This window comes from Astatotilapia calliptera, chromosome 13, assembly GCF_900246225.1.
Source record: "Astatotilapia calliptera chromosome 13, fAstCal1.2, whole genome shotgun sequence".
Taxonomy (NCBI): domain Eukaryota; kingdom Metazoa; phylum Chordata; class Actinopteri; order Cichliformes; family Cichlidae; genus Astatotilapia; species Astatotilapia calliptera.
Genome location: NC_039314.1, coordinates 13958126 through 13978874, shown reverse-complemented (window position 1 = coordinate 13978874; position 20749 = coordinate 13958126). Strand labels below are relative to the sequence as shown.

Here is a 20749-nt window from a genome sequence, read left to right as displayed (position 1 = left end):
TTCAATCAACATTGATTTTCTCTGTATTTAAAAAACAAAAAAATAACGAACATAATTTCTTTATGGAATAATAAAGTATTCTGCCTTCGTGAAAGATGAGGGAAGGCGCTGAAGTAAAAACTGAAGCAAACTTAATTTGATTGTGCCACAGTCATGCTACATGTTAAGTTAAAAAAACAAAAAAACATTTGTGTGAACATTTGTGTTATTTTAGTTAAGACGTAATTAGATGTTATGGATTTTACATGTTTTTTTAACACACACTGATAAATACAAACGGGGAAAAAGCCATTACCATAATGTTGATAAAACCTTTGGTACTGTGCATCTCTCCAAGGAGGGCTGACATAAGAGACGACTTTCCTGACCCAACAGCTCCCACTACGGCAACCAACCGACCAGGCTCAATGTCCAAATTCACACTGGAGACACATAATAACTATACTCAATGCTGTGAACACATCAGGGGCAAATAAACAGACTTGAAAAACTTAAGCAATGCTAAAAAATCCTGGTGAACATCTCACAGTTAATTAAGTTAACTAGTAAATTGTGATGACCAACACAGACATACTCTTTCAGCAGAGGCTTTGCATCTTTTTCCCAAGCAAAGGAACCATCACATACGCTCACAGCAGTATCTAAAAAATGAACACAGACCAAGACAGAGCTTAACAGATGATCCGCACACATAAAAACTGTGACTAAGCTTCAATCTTCAGCTGTAGAACAAGTGCAAATTCTAATGGTGAACATACTGAAACTGGGGTCTTGGCGCACAATGTCACTGTCGATGTCTTCCCCTGCCAGAAACTTCTCCAGGCGCTTCTTAGACACTGCTGTCTGAAAATTCAAAGAACAGGTTAAGTTTGATGCTATCACAGGCTTGATACATGTGCAAGATGTAGCTCTGTTCACTTACTTGTACAATGGAAGCAATGAGCATGGGCAGCATGGCAAGAGGAGCTCGGAGGATGTTGAAGAGAGAGATGGAAGTAAAAGCTCTCTCAGCAGTTAACACATTATCGCTGCTCACACTAACAAATACTGCAAACGTGGCCAGAGAAACCTGCAAGTACAGACAGTTTAAGAAAAAAGGTTTCTTTACCATTTGATTCTAATCTCTGTGAAGCTCCTTGACAGAACTCACCAGAGCTGGACTGCAGCGGAAGGTAAGGATGGAGATGGACTGTAGGTAGGCAAACTTCTTCATGACTTTTAGTTCTTCCCCTCTAATGTCTTCCACCTGCTTCTGGAAGGATGGCTCCCAAGCATACAGCTTCAGAATCTGGTGGGAGACAAAAGAAAAAGACAGTGAGGAGGCAGTGAGGCAGAAGGAAGGGTGCGGCAGCAGAGCACTTATTGTTCAAGTTACTGCAGTTTCTTGAAGCATCAATGTCTTACATGTAAGGAAGGCATCTACATACACCATGAATACACTGAATAAGGGAGCTCACCTTGATCCCATTTAGAATTTCATTCATGATTTTCATTCTCTTATCTTTAAAGTTCATGTTCTCTATCTGAAAAGAGACACAATGTAGCTCATGTTAAACAGGCAATAAGACAATACTTAAAGTGTTTTGAACAGCAATTTATTCTGTGTAATTCATTTGAAAAAACAAAACAAAACAACTTTTTCACCAGCAAGAATCGCATGTTGAAAGTTACAGTGATCACTTTCTTCACATTATAATTAATATAATTAAACTCCAAAGAAATTTTTGGTCAGTTTATAGAAGGGAGACTGGTCTATGAGAGCAAATCTGTATGTTGACTGTGAGACACGTGGCTGAGCCTGCATGCTGCGTCACTCAATTGTCTATCTACTTTTGAGCCTCTGAAAGAGGGGGACTGTATCAAAATCTATTAAACAGTCAATGCAATAATTTAGTTAAACATCTTGAATAAAACTTATTAAATTTATTGTGTGAACTATTTACAGCACTGTAAATAAACGCACTGTTCATCATAAAGAGTCCAGCGTTTGGGTCCTCATTCCTCACATCCCGACGGCCTGCCACGCAGACCATGACATGATTTAGAATCTCGCACAGAGGTGTACAGAAGATTTGGCTAGTATTTCCCCTGACCTGGAGTTTTCTGGCCTTGGTTGCTAGCACTGCATTGGTTGGAATTATTAACACCATGACTCCCAGTCCTGCCAACACAGAAGGTCCTAACTCCAGCCACAGGAAAACAATGGATATGATGATCTGCAGAGGGCAGGACCACAGCAGGTGGATAGAGGTGGTCACATCATTGAAGCGCTGGGCATCTGCTGACATCAGGTTCACCGTTTCCCCTACTGTTGACTCCTTACGAGTGTCATTGGACACCACTAATGCCTTAGAAAAGGGATAAAAAGGGCTTATTAATTAGAAAGTGGGGTGAAAATTAAGTAAGAGAAGCATATAAGTGATATTTTGTCTTACTCTGTATGTTTTAGTACATCAACAAAGCAGGAGATGGGTCTTTGTGTCATTTTTTTTAAAACCATAATCCTACTCTAACCCTATATATTGAAAAAAGCAAAGCTGACCTTATCTAAGAAATAATGTAAATAGTTTTTCTGTGACAAGTATGCGCTGATAAAAGTTATTTATAACTGAAACATCTGACAACTGACTTAAGCAGAAAATTATGACTAGTAATTTTTTTCTTCTAATGTGTAACAGTAATTTATATTATACAGCATTTGATTTTTTTTTCACACCAATATCAATAAATGGTGTTCTGTCACTCCTGTTTTTACCTTTTTATACACAGCAGCCATAAGTGCAGTGCGAACCTTCATCCCCAGCACATGGCAGCGCTGGAAATACTGCTGTAGGGTTAGAGACTGTAGCAGAACCACCACCATCAGCAACACTGCATACAGATAGCCCTCCCAGGCATATCTGGATTTGTCCTGAGTGAACGAGATCATCAATCTAGGAAAAACAGAAAAAAAGAAGAAAACATGCTAATCTCCAGCTTCATCTTTAGCACTTATCTAACAATGTCCTCATTTCATCCTGCCACTCCTGTTATCGGTTATGAATGACTAGTGTCAAGACATGAGGGACAGAGAGAGATTAAAGACCCCCTGCCTTCTTCTCATCACATCAGAGAGAGGGTGAAAAGGCTTAACATCCCTTTTTTTTTAAGTGATTTATAGTTTTAATCTTTATTTTTATCCTCATTTTTTATTGTTTTTTTTTTGTTTTGTTTAAAGATAAATCAAAATATAAGCTTGATCAATATGTTAAATGAGAAATGTAGTTTGAGTAGTGAAACAGTCTAGATTTTGTGTCTGTAGACATGATCCAACTTAGTTCTTTACCTATTGGTGTCAGCAATGTGAAGGATGTCTCTTAAATGTTCAAATGTCATGAGATCTTATATGTTAAGAATTACGAAGAAAATGTAAAGAAGTGTTGTTGAAGTAAACTTTGATTAATCAAATACATATTGTGTGGTTGGACATCAGATGATCCTAAGTGAACAATGTGCTTGAATGACTAGATAGGAGGAGAGAGAACGGGGGGCAAAAAGGCACTTGGGAGAGTATAAAAGAGAGCGCCCAAATGCATTCTTTGCTCTTCCCTTCATCTGCTGTGAGATGAACAGTTCAGAAGATTGGATCTCAAAGTGAACTTTGTGCCTGACGGTGGTCAGGACTACAGAACACTGAGATAAGCACATCTTCAGACCTGGGCGTGCCTGTCTCCTCTCCAGTGTTAAGAAAAAACTCAGCATTAACTCATTATAATTTTTGTACAATTAAAGTCTAAATTGTTGATATTCACCTTTTAACCCGTTGTGAAACAGTACAGGTAAAAATCTGAGTATTGACCCATTTTAATGTAAATAGCTCTTACAGGTTACTTCAGCCCTTTACACATAACATACCCTTGAGGCCTACTGTCAAGCCCTCTAAAGCTAACCCACTTAATAAATACCAAGCACACCAATAAAGAGGGGAGCCGCTGTAACTATGTGCCTGACGGAGGCCAGGACTGCAAGGCTACTCGGGCCCCCGGATTTTATCAGATAAGCAGGAAAAACATACAGACGATTTTGAGACCATTAAAGCTGGGCGAGCTCCCTGAGCCACATCAGCCCCATCTGATCTCTGCATTGCCTGCTGGGTAATACTCATCCAGCGATTAGAACTTCTTAAACAGAGAGCTGACCCAGACTTCCTGTATAGGGGTGCTGGTCCCGCAGACTGACAATAGGGAATAGTTAACCCAAAGGATTGTAAAAGGTAACTGCAAGTGAATAAAAAAAAAAACATCTGTGACAGATAATTGTATAAATTCCTTTCCTTTTGTTAAGGAATATATATATATTTTTAGTACTTATTTTCTGATTATTTTTGTTTTATGCAGACCAGAATATTAAGAGGCCACTTTTCACTCATTAAGTGTTTTAAAGGTCATAAATTGCTGAGCAAGACTGGAACACGGTGCAGAACAGGAAACTGTGCAGAACAGGGAGTCTTGTGCAGAGCTGCAGAGGCAGAGTGTAGCGCAGAAGTTGTTTTGATCAAAACTGTGTGTGACGTGTAAGTACCAAAATAACAGGAGGAGGGAGCTGACTATAATATAGGTTATAGGCTTCTAATGCTTCAGATCAGGTCTGCACGCATTCAGGTCCAGACCAAAAAGGCTAGGCAGTGCATGTATCACCTACGACAACTGAAGAAGCCCTACAACATCCAGAGCCTTCAGGTACTCGGGGCGGACCTCATCAACACCAGGGGCTCTGCGACCAAGGAGTTGTTTAACTGCCTCAGTGACCTCGCCCCCGGAAACTGGCGGGTCATTCCCCTCATCCCCAGACTCTGCTTCCTCCTCGGAAGACGTGTCAGTGGGATTAAGGAGGTCCTCGAAGTATTCCTTCCACCGCCTGACAATTTTCTCAGTAGACGTCAGCAGCGCTCCGCCAGCACTATACACAGTGCAGGTAGAGCACCACTTTCCCCTCCTGAGACGCCTGACGGTTTGCCAGAATCTCTTCGAGGCAGTCCGAAAGTCTTTTTCCATGGCCTCTCCGAACTCCTCCTACACCCAAGTTTTTGCTTCAGCCACTGCCCAAGCTGCATTCCACTTGGCCTGTCGATACCTGTCGGCTGCCTCCGGAGTCCCACAGGCTAACCAAGCCCAATAGGACTCCTTCTTCAGCCTGGTGGCTCCCTTCACCTCTGGTGTCCAGCATTTGGTTCGGGGATTACCACCACGGCAGGCACCAACCACCTTGTGGCCGTAGCTCAATGCAGCAGCTTTGGCAATGGAGACGCTGAACATGGTCCATTCGGACTCAATGTCCCCAGTCTCCCTCGGAATGCTGTTGAAGCTCTGCCAGAGGTGTGCGTTGAAGATCTCGCAGACTGGGGCCTCAGCTAGACGTTCCCAGCACACCCTCACTACGCGTTTAGGTGCACCGGGTCTGTCCAGCGTCCTCCTCCGCCACCTGATCCAACTCACCACCAGGTGGTGATCAGTTGACAGCTCAACCCCTCTCTTTACTCGAGTGTCCAGAACATATGGTCGCAGGTCTGGTGATACGATTACAAAATCGATCATCGACCTATGACCTAGAGCGTCCTGGTGCCACGTGCACTTATAGACACTCTTATGTTCGAACAAGGTGTTTGTTATGGCCAAACTGTGATTTGCACAGAAGTCCAATAACAAAACACGGCTCGGGTTCAGATTCGGGAGGCCGTTCCTCCCAATCACACCCCTCCAGGTCTCGCTGTTCTTGCATTGAAGTCGAAGTCTCCCAGCAGGACAACAGGGTCTCCAGGTGCAGCACCTTCCTGGTTCCAGAGCTCAAGCCATGCGTAGAGGTGAGCCCGATTATATCTAGCCGGTACCTCTCAACCTCACGCACTAACTCAGGCTCCTTCCCCACCAGAGAGGTGACATTCCATGTCCCTATTGCCAGTCTTGGCAGCCGGGGATCAGTCCGCCAGGGCCTCCGCTCCTGGCCACCACCCGGCACACAATGCACCCGACCCCTATGGCGCCTCCTGCGGGAGGATGGGCCCATGTCTCCTCTTCGGGGTGTGCCCGGCCGGGCCCCATGGACTAAGGCCCGGCCGCCAGACGCTTGCCCTCGGGCACTTGGCCCCGGTAACCCTATTCCAGGCAGGGTAAACTGTTCCCTTGATGTTCTCTTCATAAGGGTCTTCTGAATCGCTCTTTGTCTGGTCCCTCACCCAGGACCAACTTGCCATGGGAGACCCTACCAGGGGGCAAAAGCCCCCAGACAACATAGCCCCTGGGATCCCTGGGACACACAAACCCCTCCACCACGATAAGGTAGCGATTCACGGAGAGGTCTCTCCAAAGATCCTCAGGATTTTCTATACAGGCGCTGTGGAGAGCATCCTCACAGTGGTTTGGGAACAGCTGTGTGAAGGACCAAAAAGCTCTCCAGAGAGTGATCCGTACAGCAGAACGCTGCTGCAGGATTGCTCTCCCCCCGCTTCAGGACACTTATACCAGGAGATGCCGGACTAGAGCAGCGCAGATACTGAAGGACCCGTCCCATCCTGGCAACAAACTGTTCCAACTTATGCAATCTGGTAGAAGGTTCCGCATCATCCGGGCAAGGACAGAGAGACTCAAGAGGAGCTTCTATCCCCAAGCCATCCGGGCCCTAAATACACACACATCCGCCCTCTCACATCATCTATAATTGACTGAGACAGGACTCTTCCAGACACTCTAAACCCAGGCACAATGTACATTTCAAATTCCTTTAATTTTAAATATGTGACAAATAAAGAACCTTGAACCTTGAACCTTGATCTGCAGATGCTTACATCGTGCGGATCTCTCTTCCGGAAGATAATATATTGAATAAAATGATTATAAATACTTTGAAGACTCTGAGTCTGCATCTTCTCTGTCCAGTAGAAAAATAAAAAGAACTGGTTTCAATATTTTCCTTTTCTTTTTGAAAAGTATGCATCAGAAAGTCAGAACAGTGAACTATTAAGAGACCACTGTAGTCCAATACAGGGTACAACACAGCTGAGTTGCTGGTTTAAGTCCAGCGACATTGTACAAGCACAACATTGTTCTTCTCTTAAATCTGTTGTTTTATTTCTGTAACCTTCTGTAATATCTTACTCACTTAAGAAGCTGAGGACTGACAAAGGTTAACACATCCTGCAGAAGTTTGAAGCAGACAGATTCAATCAGAATCCTTTTAAAGGTCTTGTAAATGGTGGTAATCAGCCATGAATTGGGATAGTTCTCTTCCTCCTTATTGTCCTTTTTCTTCTTTTCATCTTCCTTCTTCCCCCTTTCCTCCTAAAAGAACAGATCGTTTAAACACAGTTGATGAGATTTATTCAGAAAAAAACATAGTGATGTTGATTAGTGATGTTATTAAAATCCGTTTAGACTGTAGCTCAATATAGTGTACATGTGTGTGGAAGTGTTTGAATGCTCTCACCATCATTAGTACATCCTGACTGACTCCTTTCCCCAGACCACTGGAAAGCCCATTTTGCTGTGGGTTTTCCTGGGCACTGTCTCTGGTTTTAGCTGATTTGTTTTTCATCTTGTTCTGGAAGCGGACCCTAGCTGCATCCAACTCAGGCTTCATGAAATGCTGGAAACGCTCATTGATGAAAGCAGTGCTATCACTCTCATTCAGATCCCACATGTCCTCCTGAACCAGAGGTTGTTTGTAGCCTTTTAAGACCATACTGTAAAAACAATGAAAAGACATGGAGCACATATGTAGGTGCTTGTTAAGATTCCTACTATACTGACTTTAATGTTACCTGTTTAACCAGTTTAAAGTGATTCTGCTCAAAAATGGTGCACCTGCTTCAGGATTCTGTGGATAAAAACAAGATTAACATTTGACTCCTTATGAACTTTGCCCTCGGAAAACAAACAAGCAAAACCACTAACAAATAAAGGGTACCTTTTTTATAAAGTCTTTAGCTTCTGGGGGAATATCAGCCATAATAGAAAGAACTAGTGCAATCAGTTCAAGCCCAAAAGAAATGTAGAAAAGGCTGAAACGTGGGACATCACGGACCTCGCCCTAATTGCCAAAAATGAGAGAAAGAAAAACTTTAAAGGGTCCCGAAGAAAAATGAAAATGGTGTGTTATGCAACACATAGAGAGCTAAAAGTCAATCATATCAAGTTATTGCACCATGTCTGAGTAAATCTACTATTTGTCTTCTACTTTAAATCCAACTTGATCAAATGTCTTCACTCATACCAGTCTGAGAGCCTCTCGTAGGAGGGTCTGGAAAGGAAAGATGTCACACAATACAAGGAGCAACCAGAAGAAGAAAATAGAGGCAGAGTCTATTGCTCCTTCCCGTCTTAATCCTTCATGGCAAAGCAGGACAAGGATCTAACAAAGAAGACACATCAGAACATAAAAACAAATCCTTTCAAATTTAAATAAATAAATATAAAGGTTGCTCAATTTACCCATGTGACTGCAAATAAAACTGGATTTGCGTAGTATGCAGCAGCATTTTCTGAAGATTGGTCACTGTTTGGACCAAAATCTTCTCCTAGTGTGACTCCCAGGTGTGCTATGGCCGTCAGGAACAACAGAGACGCCACAAGCTGAAGGAAGAAAACACAGACCAGACAGGAGAATAAATCATGTTATTTTATGCAAAAAAAAAAATTAATAATCTTTTGCATAAACTTTTGACCAATACTATGTTTTTTTTTCATGAGATAACAAATACTTAAAACTAAGTTCTTTCCCTTCATTCCTTCAAGGTTTTAGAGAAGTGATAACAGATGCTTAAAATACGCAGAATGAGACATCTCTTTGCCCTTTTGCTGTAAATGACTTGTCCTTTCCATGTTAGAACATTTCATACACAGTATATGCATTTATAATAAACTCACAGAGAATGGCCTCTTGGTGTTTTTGACCTTAACAGTGAATTTACACTACATGTGTTTTAGCTTCAATGTATACACTCTTTTTTTACACTGACCTTTGGAAAAACATTGTTCTTTTTATATTACTCCAGTCCTCAAGGGCCAGTTTTCCCAAATTTTTCCATGTGTCCCTGCTGCAACACATCTGAATAAAATTCAGTAGGTCATAGGTTCTCAAACTGTGGTACGCGTACCACTGGTGGTACATGGGCTCCCTCTAGTGGTGTGCAGGAAGTCTCTAAAATTTTTTGAAGACTGAATAATATACCATGTTCTGATTCAGGGATTTCTGAAAAATTAAAACGTAAAGCTCTGCTATCACTTTCGACATAAATGACGACAGGAAACTAAACAGCAGTAACATTTATATGGTTACTGTAGTTGGACTAGCTGGTATATAATGATGTGCTACATGGTGGCTAGATACACAACTATGGTTAGCATAATATAAACACAGTGAAGCTGGAGGATGAACGCTAACTTTTTTCAACTCGACAAAAGTTAACGTGAGGTTTCCCAATGTTTAGGGACAAATGCAATTACATGTCGGGATGATGTAAATGGACCAAAAGTCAGTCATTACTGAGATAATCCATTCACAGTACGAGGTTGGTCATTAATATACTGCTGCATGGGCTGGGCTGTTGTTACATTGTAAGGTTTTCAAAACTGAGTTTTAAAATGAATAGTGGTAATAAAAATTGAGAGAGGTCAACAGTTATCACAGCCTTTTTTAGGGGCTTGTTCAGATTAAGTAGGAAAAGATACAAAGCATTAAACATGCTAAAAACACAACAGCCTTAATAAATGCAGAGTAGTTTTGACCCGAAGGCAGGGTTCATCACTTAAAGACTGGATAGCCACCTGCTGTGAATGTTTTAATGCAGTACAGTTGTTATTATTATCACTTGTCACATCCTGATTATGACAGTTAAAATAAATAACATTCACATAAGAAATAAAATTGTCTCATGTAAACTGTATATGGTGTTAAATAGGCCTATACTACTGTACTTTTGTTTGGGGTTGCCACCTCAGCATGCAGTCAAGGCATCAGAATAATATAGGAAAATAATGAAAAAGCCTAACAATAGGTGCAGTTGTAAAGAGGTTTGCACAGTCTGTAAAATGAGTAATATATGTATTGATTGGGGCGACCGTGGCTCAGGGGGTTGGGAAGCGTATCTGTAACCGGAAGGTCGCCGGTTTGATCCCCGGGCTCTCTGTCCTGGTCGTTGTGTCCTTGGGTAAGACACTCTACCCTACAGCCTACTGGTGTTGGCCAGAGGGGCCGATGGCGCGATATGGCAGCCTCACCTCTGTCAGTCTGCCCCAGGGCAGCTGTGGCTACAACCGTAGCTTGCCTCCACCAGTGTGTGAATGTGAGAGTGAATGAATAGTGGCATTGTAAAGCACTTTGGGTGCCTTGAAAAGCGCTATATAAATCCAATCCATTATTGTGTTTTTCATTGTGTAGCTATTTTTCTGCATTTGAAAATGCATTTGTGAACTAGCATGAAGTGTGGAAAGAGGGGAATGTTAATGCAATACTGAGAAACCCTCAGATTAAAGTGAAAGCTAATCTTTAATTAGGATGATTACAGTCCATAGGGGGAAATGAACAGCAAAAATCAAGCTTTTTCAGAGAACTTGGAGCACTTGAAGGCAGGTTAACATATGACCTGACAAAGAACAAAGGAAATAGGTTATAAAATCCACACATAAGAATTAAGGGAAATGGACATAGCTGGGGAACAAAGCAAAACTTAAAAAGAAAGAAAAACTAAATGCAAGAGACAGGAGAAAAATGACTAGCAAAATAAAAACAAAACAAAACAGGGAATGAGAAACAATAGTTAGAAAGAGGGAGACAAGAACTTTACAGAATGAAGAACACTGAATGAGCACATTGAGCAAACACTGAGAGAAAAACTTCAAAGTTCTACAATCAGGACTACGGTAACTTTGTACTTCTACGTAGTTCTACAAAGGTCCCTGCAAAGTCACAGAAAATGTTAGTGGTAACGGTAAACAAAACCTTTAAAGCACTGTAATTCTTCATACTTGCAAACTGCTACACAGCGTACAGATTAGCAATGTGCCTCATTTTTGTGTAGGTCCTGATGGTGTCTGTGAAGGTTCTCAGTCATCGAGGTCATCGTAGTCTAAGGCAGCGGTCCCCAACCCCCGGGCCTCGGACCGGTACCGGTCCATGAGTCGTTTGGTACCGGGCCGCGAGAGTTGAGGCTCAGGTGTGAAATGTATAGTTTTCAGGGTTTTTATCAGTTTTCAGCGTTATCTTGTTATCGTTTTTATCGTTTACTCGGTTTTCGTGTGTTATGAATAAATTTTCTTTTTTTCGGTACCAGTACTAGTTTTATTTTGTTGTATTTATCCGCGACACCTTAAAGGCCGGTCCATGAAAATATTGTCGGGCGTAAACCGGTCCGTGGTGCAAAAAAGGTTGGAGACCGCTGGTCTAAGGAGTTAGAAAGAAAAGCGTCTGAACTTCTATAAGTTGCTTGAAGAGGTTTCACCTCTCATCCGAGAAGCTTCTTCAGTTCTAAGGTCAAATGGTGGAGAATCCCAGATTTAAACCCAGTGGGAGTATCCCCCCAAAGAGGGACAAAGGACCCCTGATGATCCTCTACCTAATCACATGAGCCAAGGTGTGAAAACGGGAGTGGGTCACAATCAGCCAGGGTTTCCCTAGCTGGTGTTAGGGAGGATAAGAAAGACAGACAGCGAGGAATGCCCAGACCTCTACATTGGAGAGACCAAACAGCCACTTCACAAGCGCATGGCACAACATAGAAGCGCCACCTCCACTGGACAAGACTCAGCAGTCCATCTGCATCTAAAGGACAAAGGTCACTCTTTCAAGGATGCCAATGTTCACATTTTGGACAGAGAGGACAGATGGTTTGAAAGAGGAGTGAAAGAAGCCATTTATGTCCACTGTGAGTGACCATCTTTGAACAGAGGCGGTGGTTCACGACACCAACTGTCTGCCTTCTATAATCCAGTTTTGAGATTCCCTTTCCCAGACGCCTTAACGCCCACTCACACCCTGGGCCATCTGATCTCAGGAAATCACATGATAAGGTGGGGCCACGTTTCACAATGAGCTCACCCGAAACCCTGGCTCATTGTGACCCACACCCGTTTTCACATCTTGGCTCATGTGATTAGGTAGAGGATCATCAGGGGGTCCTTTGTCCCTCTTTGGGGGGAAACTCCCACTGGGTTTAAATCTGGGACTCTCCACCGTTTGACCTTAGAACTGAAGAAGCTTCTCGGATGAGAGGTGAAACGTCTTCAAGCAACTTAAAGAAGTCCAGACGCTTTTCTTTCCAAGCTCCTTAGAGTAGGTCCTGATGATGTACAGATAACCTTTTAGGGTTTTCACTGAAACACCACAGGTATGACAATTTCTGAACTACCTTAAAATGCTTATTCAAACTCACCTTTTTACCATACCCCTTGACACCAATAAGTCATATAATGAATGCTGAAAGAAAGAAAAGCAAGTCTGTTTGACTGGAGGGTCACTTGAATAAATAAAGCTGCCTAAATGCAAATAACAATAATAATAATAATGATAATAATAAAATGTGTACTGAACAGTATCTATTGCAGGTAGCCAAAAAGATAAAAACCCTAACATCACTTCAGCCTTTAGCTTTGCTAGCAAGCCTGCTCTCAGTATCATGCTAGGAAAGAGTTTGTTTAATAGTTAACTAACACCTCTGTTAACTATATAGAATAGTACTAGTCATAGAGATTTAGTGCCAAGCTAGAGTAAAGACAGTGTGCTAATAACACTGTGTTTGCTACACTTGACTTGCAGGTGCAGTGTGTACGGTTGTGCCCTGCTGCTGACTGTGACTGCTCCTTTTTCCTCCTTTCAAAGAAGCTATTGCTGTTTTTACAACAAACAATGTCAGACTGTTCTGGCCTGTGCTTATACAAAAGTAAGCACTGTTAGGTCTTTTAGGTTATATTTGTATAAATGATCCATTTTCCTCTGATGAATTGTTCCCTAGCTTTTTGAAAAAAAATCTTCACCTTCTCTTCCAAAAGGTAAAAATTCCAAACTGTCAGTTTGTAAGCATCCCATAATCCACAGTGACCTCTCCATATAAAGTCTGTTTCCTTTCTGTATCGTTGCTGACTTGAAAGCGAACTGCTATTAAGCTTAGATGGAAAGTGCCCGTCCTTCACGCCTAGTTTCTTTTTAAAACTAAAATGTGAAATCTTCCGGAGTTAAACCCTTCACTTCTTACAGACATTTTTGTATTAAAAAAAAACTAAGCAATTCCAAATACATTATGATCACTTTAGTGTTACAAAATTTATTAAAAAAATTTTTTTAATTTAAAATGCTATTAAATCATATAGTATTTTTAATTATACAATCCTGTGATTTCATAGGCATTTAACATGTATTGTCCAAGCTCATAGGCATTTAACATGTATTGTCCAAACTCATTAATATATCTTGAGAAAAATATAAAACATGTATTTTTGTTTTTATAAGTTTATGGTATATTTACCAGTTTTGGTCAATGATTCTAAAAAAGTACATAACCAATAAAAAATGCACCATTTTTTTAAAAATATACCCTGTGAAGGTTTACAAATACTAAATGGAAATTATTTACTCATAAAAGGAACATTTATAGATGTTGTCACCATTTTCTTGGGATGAATGTGTGAGGTCAAATATTTCATGAATCTTACTTTATATGCATTTTTATGATTTTGGCTGCAGTACAGTGAACAATACCAAAGCCTGGAATAAGTATGCATTTCACATACCACCATGACCACCATCACATGAAACCAGGCTGTTATACAGAAATGGGAGAGGCAGGTTACCACCCCAGATGTGTCCTCGCCTGACCGGAGGAAAGCGGAGTGCCAGAAGGCTGCGACCAGCCTTTGGGCCAACGAGGGATTGCCAAGTCTAAACCACGGCATCTCCCCAACAGTTTTGACCAATTAAAAGCATCATACATAATTCTCTGTAATGTTAAGTAAAGGTCGCTCTCTTTCAGGACGTTGGTTACAGCTAACTGCTTGCAGACTGTGGTTTTCTGAATCAAAGAGATCCATGTACATGCTTATGGGTTGAACTGCTTGAGGCAATAAATGATTAGAAACTCAGACTACATCCTTCTTTTACTCAAGATAAAAAGAATGCGCAACAAATGCTTCCATCAAAACACAACATATGTGTTAATTGTCAACAAATCCAAGTAAAGGTACATAAACTAGTTTTAATGTCATTTTGTCATCTTTTACTGTCATTTTACTGTCATTTGATTCATATTTTATATATTAAAAAAATCTCATTCAGTTTTTCCTGTAAATCCTGTAAAACCTTACAGTAAAAAATATTTATTTGCAGTATACAGTTAAACATTTGAAACTAGAAGACAGCTACCTAAGCTATGAACTGAAACAACAATTTTTTATGAAGATGTCTTTATTAGATAGTATTTCTTACCTGTTTGCAGATGTAGAGCTTGGACAGTTGTTTTGTGTTTACATTTGCACTCTGACAGAGAGCCAGCAGGTGCCATGGGGCACAGAGCCACAGGAAACAAAGGGGGATCCATACAAGAACTGTCTGTTCCACACATAGTGGAAGGTCTGGGTCTGGTCGCTTCAGATATGAAACATTCTGAAGAACACATACAAACAAACACATATACATAACAAAGTCCCGCTGCCCTTCTAAGGGAACCATAAAGTTGTTTTAAAAGTTCAACTGATTAACTTTTTGAAACCAGAAACTTTCTGAAACCAGAAAGTTAATCATTTTCTTTTCTGCCTTTTTGGAAGATGTCTCACAGTTGCTGTGACAAATAGAAACCATGACCTTCTTGTTTGTCCATTCTGTGTTGAACAGACTGACACAATAACATGAACAGCTTTTTACACGTATATCTTTCATTTTTACTGCCTTTTAATCAGCTTCACTTATCTTACAGCTTTTATTTCTCCAAAGCATAAAAAAAAAAGCAAAAAACTATGACATCAACATGTCCCTGACATGGTATTATAAGGTCAAATCAAATAAAATCAAAATTTATTTAGATAGCACATTTTAAAACAACAGTGTTGACCATAGTGCTTCACAGTCAGTAAAAGCATGAGACAATTAAAACAAACAATAAAACAGGACAACAAACAATAGGTAACAACACAATAAGCTAGAACAGCCAACTAGTTAGAATCAAAAGCCAAAGTAAAAAGATAAGTAATAATAATATAAAAAAAAAACGCCAAAAACTATGACATCAACATGTCCCTGACATGGTATTATAAGGTGTTATATGTCTGTTTGCTGTCATTTTCAACATACCTTCCAGACAATTTACTTTGTATGTTACTAGTCTTATATGTTTGTTTGAATTAATTCTTCAGTCTTTCTGCTTGTTTAACTCACCCAAAAAATGGACCCACAGTACTCCTCCAGAGCTGCCGCACACATGCTTTACAGTGATAGCTTCAGTCAACCTCAGCTGATCAGACAAGCCGACGCCTCTCACCCTCTGCCCCACTACTGCCGGGTTTTACTCAAATACTGCTGCTTTCTCCTCTGTCCACCCACAGCTTACTGACAATTGTAGGATGTGGCTGTAAGGGACTTTGATCCATGAGGTTTTTTAAGCAGAAAAAAAAAGTTGCTTATTCCCTCTACAGAGAAATGACATTAATCCAACAGAGAGGTGCTGGATTAGCGTAGAGAATACAAGATTCGAATCTGTGCCTGGTTTCTACAAAAAGTACACTACAGGCTTTCTAGTGAGTCAATGAGAACATTCAACCGATAAAGCAAAATCATTTACAGAATCAAGCTTTGTAATTTGCGCAAATAAGCTCCTGAGAGAGGAAAAAAAAGTGAAGGACTTACATAAGTCTTACCATGCTCTTTTAACTGTGTTAGGGGGAAAACCTACTGAAAAGGGGAAGGGGACGGGAGCATTTAGGGATTTGGAGGGAGTGGGGTCATTAGATCCCTTTTCCTGTTATTTTCTACATAAATATTTTAAACCAGTAAGGTTTTGATAAATGATTGTTGTCTGACTTTAAAATAAGAAAAGTACTCTAGTTCCACTTTGTCATAAGTACACATACAGTTGTGGTCAAACATTTACATAAACTCATCATTGATATGAATGTCATTCTATTTTTTTGGCTTTTAATGATTTCTTTGAAGTCTGTCATGGTCCAGGTGTGTGCCAGTGTGTCTCCCTCCGAGCCGGCATCTCCACCCCTGGGAGGAGCCTCAGTGTTCTGCTGATTGCTCACACCTGTGGGTAATTTAGCCGGGGACTCATAAGGCCAGCGTACTCAACCTCTCTTTGCCAGATTCTCAGCTAACCCTAGTTAGTGCAGGCCACCACCGTGAGTTCGCACTCGCTTGGTGAATTACCTTGTCTCATCGTGTGTTTCTCTCATAGCCACACCAAGCTGCCAAACATTAATCTCTGCCGAAGAGCTCCAACCCGGACACTGGACCACCTGACAGTCCCACAGGCTGTTCACCTGAACCACCTGCCTGCCTCCCTGCCTCCACGCCAGGAATTTCGGACCACACACCCGGACCACTCACCCCTCCACGTCACCACCGACCACCCGCGGCAAGTACGAAGTATGAAGGAAGATTCAGAACAAACGGCTTATCCATATTTCTCCTGAACCATACCTGAACGTCTGTACTCTATTTACAGTGACTCTGACCCAGATTGCTTACTTAGCCCAGGCTGCTTAAGACCCCTTTGATTCAGTTGTGGCACTCCGCACTTGTTAACCTCACTTTCCAGTTTATGAACACTTACTGAGTAAATAAACAGTCTCTAAAACTACTTACGTGCTGTTCAGCATCCTGCATTTGAGTCCTTTCACCTTTGAGGCGGCCTCGGCCGTGACCAGAGATGGGCAGTAACGCGTTACCGGTAACACGTTACCAGTAACACGTTACTGTAATCTGATTAATTTTTCAAGTAACGAGTAAAGTAAGGGATTACTATTGCAAAAACGGTAATTAGATTACCGTTACTTTCCCGTAGGAATACTGCGTTACTAAAACCGTGTTTGTTTGTTTGTTTGTTTTTTTGTTTGTTTGTTTGTTTTTTGCAAGAATGTCTCACGACAGTGACGTAAGCGAGTGCGCCGTTAGTGACAACAGCTGTGTGCAGATCAACAATGGATCACATATCGATTGTGGGAGAGAGTATGAGCGTGCAGCGTGGAAGTACTGACCTTTGAGTTTGATTCCATTAAAAAGTGACAAAAACATTAGCGTCCATCGTGCGTGGGAAGAAAACTTGAGGTTACTCTATTCCGTAACCCCTGTTCTCTGATAACATGAGTGAGGTGTCTCACTATGGGGAACGCTCTCTCAGCGTTGTCCTCAGAAGCCTCTATATCATTACTCCAGCCAGTATTGGCTGGCAGTCGTGACGCTTGCGTCAGGGAGGGGCCACCCTCCTCCCTATAAAAGGGTGTGACGCAGCGTCACCCGCCATTCAAGATAAGCTCACCTCTTCCTCGCTTCGTGCAAGGAGGGTGATCTGGTGAGACACCTCACTCATGTTATCAGAGAACAGGGGTTACGGAATAGAGTAACCTCAAGTTCTCTTTCAAACATTCGTTTCGGTGTCTCACTATGGGGATATGCAGACTCCCGTATTGCCAGATAAGCCCATCTGAACGACTGACTGCCAATTTAGGAGGTCTCGTGGGGACCCACACTTAACACAGTGTGGGCTAGAGACGGTGCAGTGACATCCAACCTGTAAAACCTTGCAAAGGTCAAAGGTGAAGCCCAGCTCGCAGCTGCACATATCTCTTCTATAGAGACACCCCTAAAAAGGGCCCAAGAGGTTGCCATCCCTCTGGCAGAATGAGCACGAAGTCCCTCCGGGGGGGGCAGACCCGTGCTGGAATAAGCCAATTGGATCGCCTCAACAATCCAGTGGGAAATGCGTTGTTTGCTAACGGGCTTGCCAAGATGTGGTTTAGCCCAGGAAACAAACAGCTGATCCGACCTCCTGAAAACCTTCGTTCTCTCCATATAGGTACATAAAGCCCTGACTGGACAGAGAGCATGTAGGCGCTCCTGTTCAGGGGAGGAGAAAGGAGGAGGGCAAAAAGCTTCCAGCTCCAATGGGGTGCATTGAAGATAAGGGTTTTTGGGCACAAAGGCCGGATTTGGCCTGAGTGTGACTCTAGAGTTATCCCGTGTGAAGCGGGTGCACTCTTTGTGTATTGACAGCGCATGAATATCACTGACACGCTTCGCAGATGCGAGGGCCAGGAGCAATGCAGTCTTCAAAGACAGGATTTTTATTTCCACCTGGTTTAGTGGTTCAAATGGTGGCTGTGAAACTGCCCCCAGCACCAGGGATAAATCCCACGTGGGAACGAGAGGTTTAGACACTGGGTGGAGCCGTCGTGCCCCTTTCATGAAACGGCAGACTAGCGGGTGATGGCTCACCGGGCCATCTACGAAGCCCACATGGCAGGCTGAAATGGCTGCTAGATATACTTTAATTGTGGAAAAGGCCTTTCCTTTATCTAACAGTTCTTGGAGAAAGGAGAGAATTGTTGTCACAGAGCACTGAAAGGAGAGAGTGTGAGACTTTCCACACCATTCCTCAAATACCCTCCACTTGTTCTCATACAATGATCTTGTGGAGGGGGCTCTAGCACTCTGAATAGTGGCTATAACACCCTGGGGGAGTCCTGCCGTACTCAGATTCAACCTCTCACGGGCCAAGCCCACAGGGCGAGGCGCTCGGGGTGAGGGTGAAAAATCTCCCCCCTGGCTTGGGAGACTAGGTCTCGTCGGAGAGGGAGAGGCCAAGGTTCGCTCCACAAGAGTGGCATGATCTCCGCTAACCAATGGGACCTCATCCACCTCGGGGCGATCAGTATCATTGTTAGCCCTCTCTCTCTCACTCTGGTTAGAGTGGGAGAAATTAAGGCCAGTGGAGGGAACGCATAAAGCAGAGCATGTGGCCAGTTGTGAGCTAATGCGTCTACCCCTAGCGGAGCCTCCTGGTCCCTCAGGGAGAAATACAGTGGACACTGAGCGTTCTCCCTCGAGGCAAACAGATCGACCTGTGGCTGGCCAAAGCGGGTCCAGATTTGGGTCACCACATGTGGGTGCAGGGTCCAGTCCCCGTACTGCGGGTTTCCCCTGGACATTAAGTCTGCTCCCAAGTTCAGGGCTCCTGGAATGTGAGTGGCTCTCAGTGACAACAGATTGATGCTGCTCCACATGATCAGTCTGCGAGCCAGCATGTGCAAAGGACGGGAACGTAACCCGCCCTGTCTGTTGATGTATGCCACAACAGTGGTGTTGTCTGTTCTGATCAGAACATGGTGGTTTCTCAACAGGGGAAGGGAGTGTCTCAGTGCTAGAAAAGCTGCTAGCAATTCTAGCCAATTTATATGAGCACCCCTCTGTTGTGAGTCCCAGCTGCCGCTCACTGCTCTGCCCTCGTGAGTGGCACCCCAACCCGTGAGACTCGCGTCCGTGGTCACCACCTTTCTGGCTGTGACAGCTCCCAGTGACACCCCCTGAGTGAGAAATGTGGGATTTCTCCAACAGTGGAGTGCTGCAGCGCAGTCTGCTGTCACTCTGATATAGCGGTGGGTATGGCGCTTTCGATTCAGTCTCAGTGATGCAACCCATCGCTGAAATTCCCTCATATGCAGTCTGCCTAGTGGAATGACTGCCAGTGAAGACGCCATTAATCCCAGCATCTGCAGGCATTTTCTGAATGGGAGATATCTTCCCAACTGAAAAATGCCGGCATGTGATAGCATTTTTTTTTTTACTCTGTCCACAGAGAGACACGCTCTGTACGAGGCGGAGTTTAGAGCTATTCCTATGAAAGAGATGGCCTGAGCTGGCTGCAGGACACTCTTTTGGTAGTTTATGGTGAAACCCAGAGCCATCAGATGATCCACTGTCAACCTGGTGTGCTCCCTTCCCATTATTTCTGACTCTGATAGCAGCAGCCAATCGTCTATGTATGTTGCTATGCGGATGCCCCGCCTCTTCAGTGGGGCTATGGCCGCCTCTGTGCATTTCACAAATACCCGAGGGCTCAGTGAGAGACCAAACGGCAGGACCTGGTACTCGTACATTCTGCCCTGAAACGCATAGCGCAGGAATTTTCTGTGAGGCGGGTAAATAGGGATGTGAAAATATGCGTCCTTCAGGTCTATTGATGTAAACCAATCGCCTGGGCGCACTACATGCAGCAGAGTGGTGGTCGTCAACATCCTGAATTTGTATGACCTCAGATGCTGATTCAGAGCCCGTAGGTCCAGTATCGGACGTAGTCCCCCTCCCTTCTTGGGCACGAGAAAATACCTTGAGTAAAAGCCGCATTGGCTCTGCTCCTGGGGTATTTCTCGTACTGCCCCCTTTGATAGCAAGGTAGTTATTTCTTCTTGCAGGATCCTGGCTGATTCGCCTTTTGCAAGAGAGAAAATCACTTTGTAAAATCTGGGAGGGGTGGTTGCGAATTGCAAACGATAGCCTCGCTCTAATGTCCTCACAACCCATTCTGGCGCAGCGAGAGCTCGCCATCTCTCTATTCTTGCTGACAGCGGCCCCAAAGATAGGCGCTCCACAGTAGACGGAGCTCTGGCTCCCTCTTGTGGCGGAAACTGGTCCTTCTGACCAGACCCGACTGCGCATGCGCGAGCGGCCCGCGCTTGACCAGCGCTTATGGGGCCGGACACCACTGAGGGAATCAACCCCGGTGGTGTCTGGGTGCGTG

The 20749-nt window shown here is 43.1% G+C and overlaps 1 protein-coding gene across 1 annotated transcript in view; it reads right to left on the bottom strand.

The window, feature by feature from the left end:
- The window catches only part of LOC113035543 (canalicular multispecific organic anion transporter 1-like), a 32852-nt gene extending 17172 nt beyond the window's left edge, over nucleotides 1-15680 (bottom strand). The window contains exons 1-16 of the mRNA XM_026191179.1: nucleotides 15391-15680; nucleotides 14446-14622; nucleotides 8463-8603; nucleotides 8245-8382; nucleotides 7939-8061; nucleotides 7793-7848; nucleotides 7459-7714; nucleotides 7135-7313; nucleotides 2756-2933; nucleotides 2094-2348; nucleotides 1458-1523; nucleotides 1151-1288; nucleotides 923-1069; nucleotides 759-843; nucleotides 575-641; nucleotides 296-422 (exon numbers count right to left, since the gene is read on the bottom strand). Of these exons, the coding sequence (XP_026046964.1) occupies nucleotides 296-422; nucleotides 575-641; nucleotides 759-843; nucleotides 923-1069; nucleotides 1151-1288; nucleotides 1458-1523; nucleotides 2094-2348; nucleotides 2756-2933; nucleotides 7135-7313; nucleotides 7459-7714; nucleotides 7793-7848; nucleotides 7939-8061; nucleotides 8245-8382; nucleotides 8463-8603; nucleotides 14446-14622; nucleotides 15391-15435 (2178 nt within the window). The 5' untranslated portion in view covers nucleotides 15436-15680. The remainder of the gene's footprint in view (nucleotides 1-295; nucleotides 423-574; nucleotides 642-758; nucleotides 844-922; nucleotides 1070-1150; nucleotides 1289-1457; nucleotides 1524-2093; nucleotides 2349-2755; nucleotides 2934-7134; nucleotides 7314-7458; nucleotides 7715-7792; nucleotides 7849-7938; nucleotides 8062-8244; nucleotides 8383-8462; nucleotides 8604-14445; nucleotides 14623-15390) is intronic.
- Between the last annotated feature and the right edge of the window lie 5069 nt (nucleotides 15681-20749).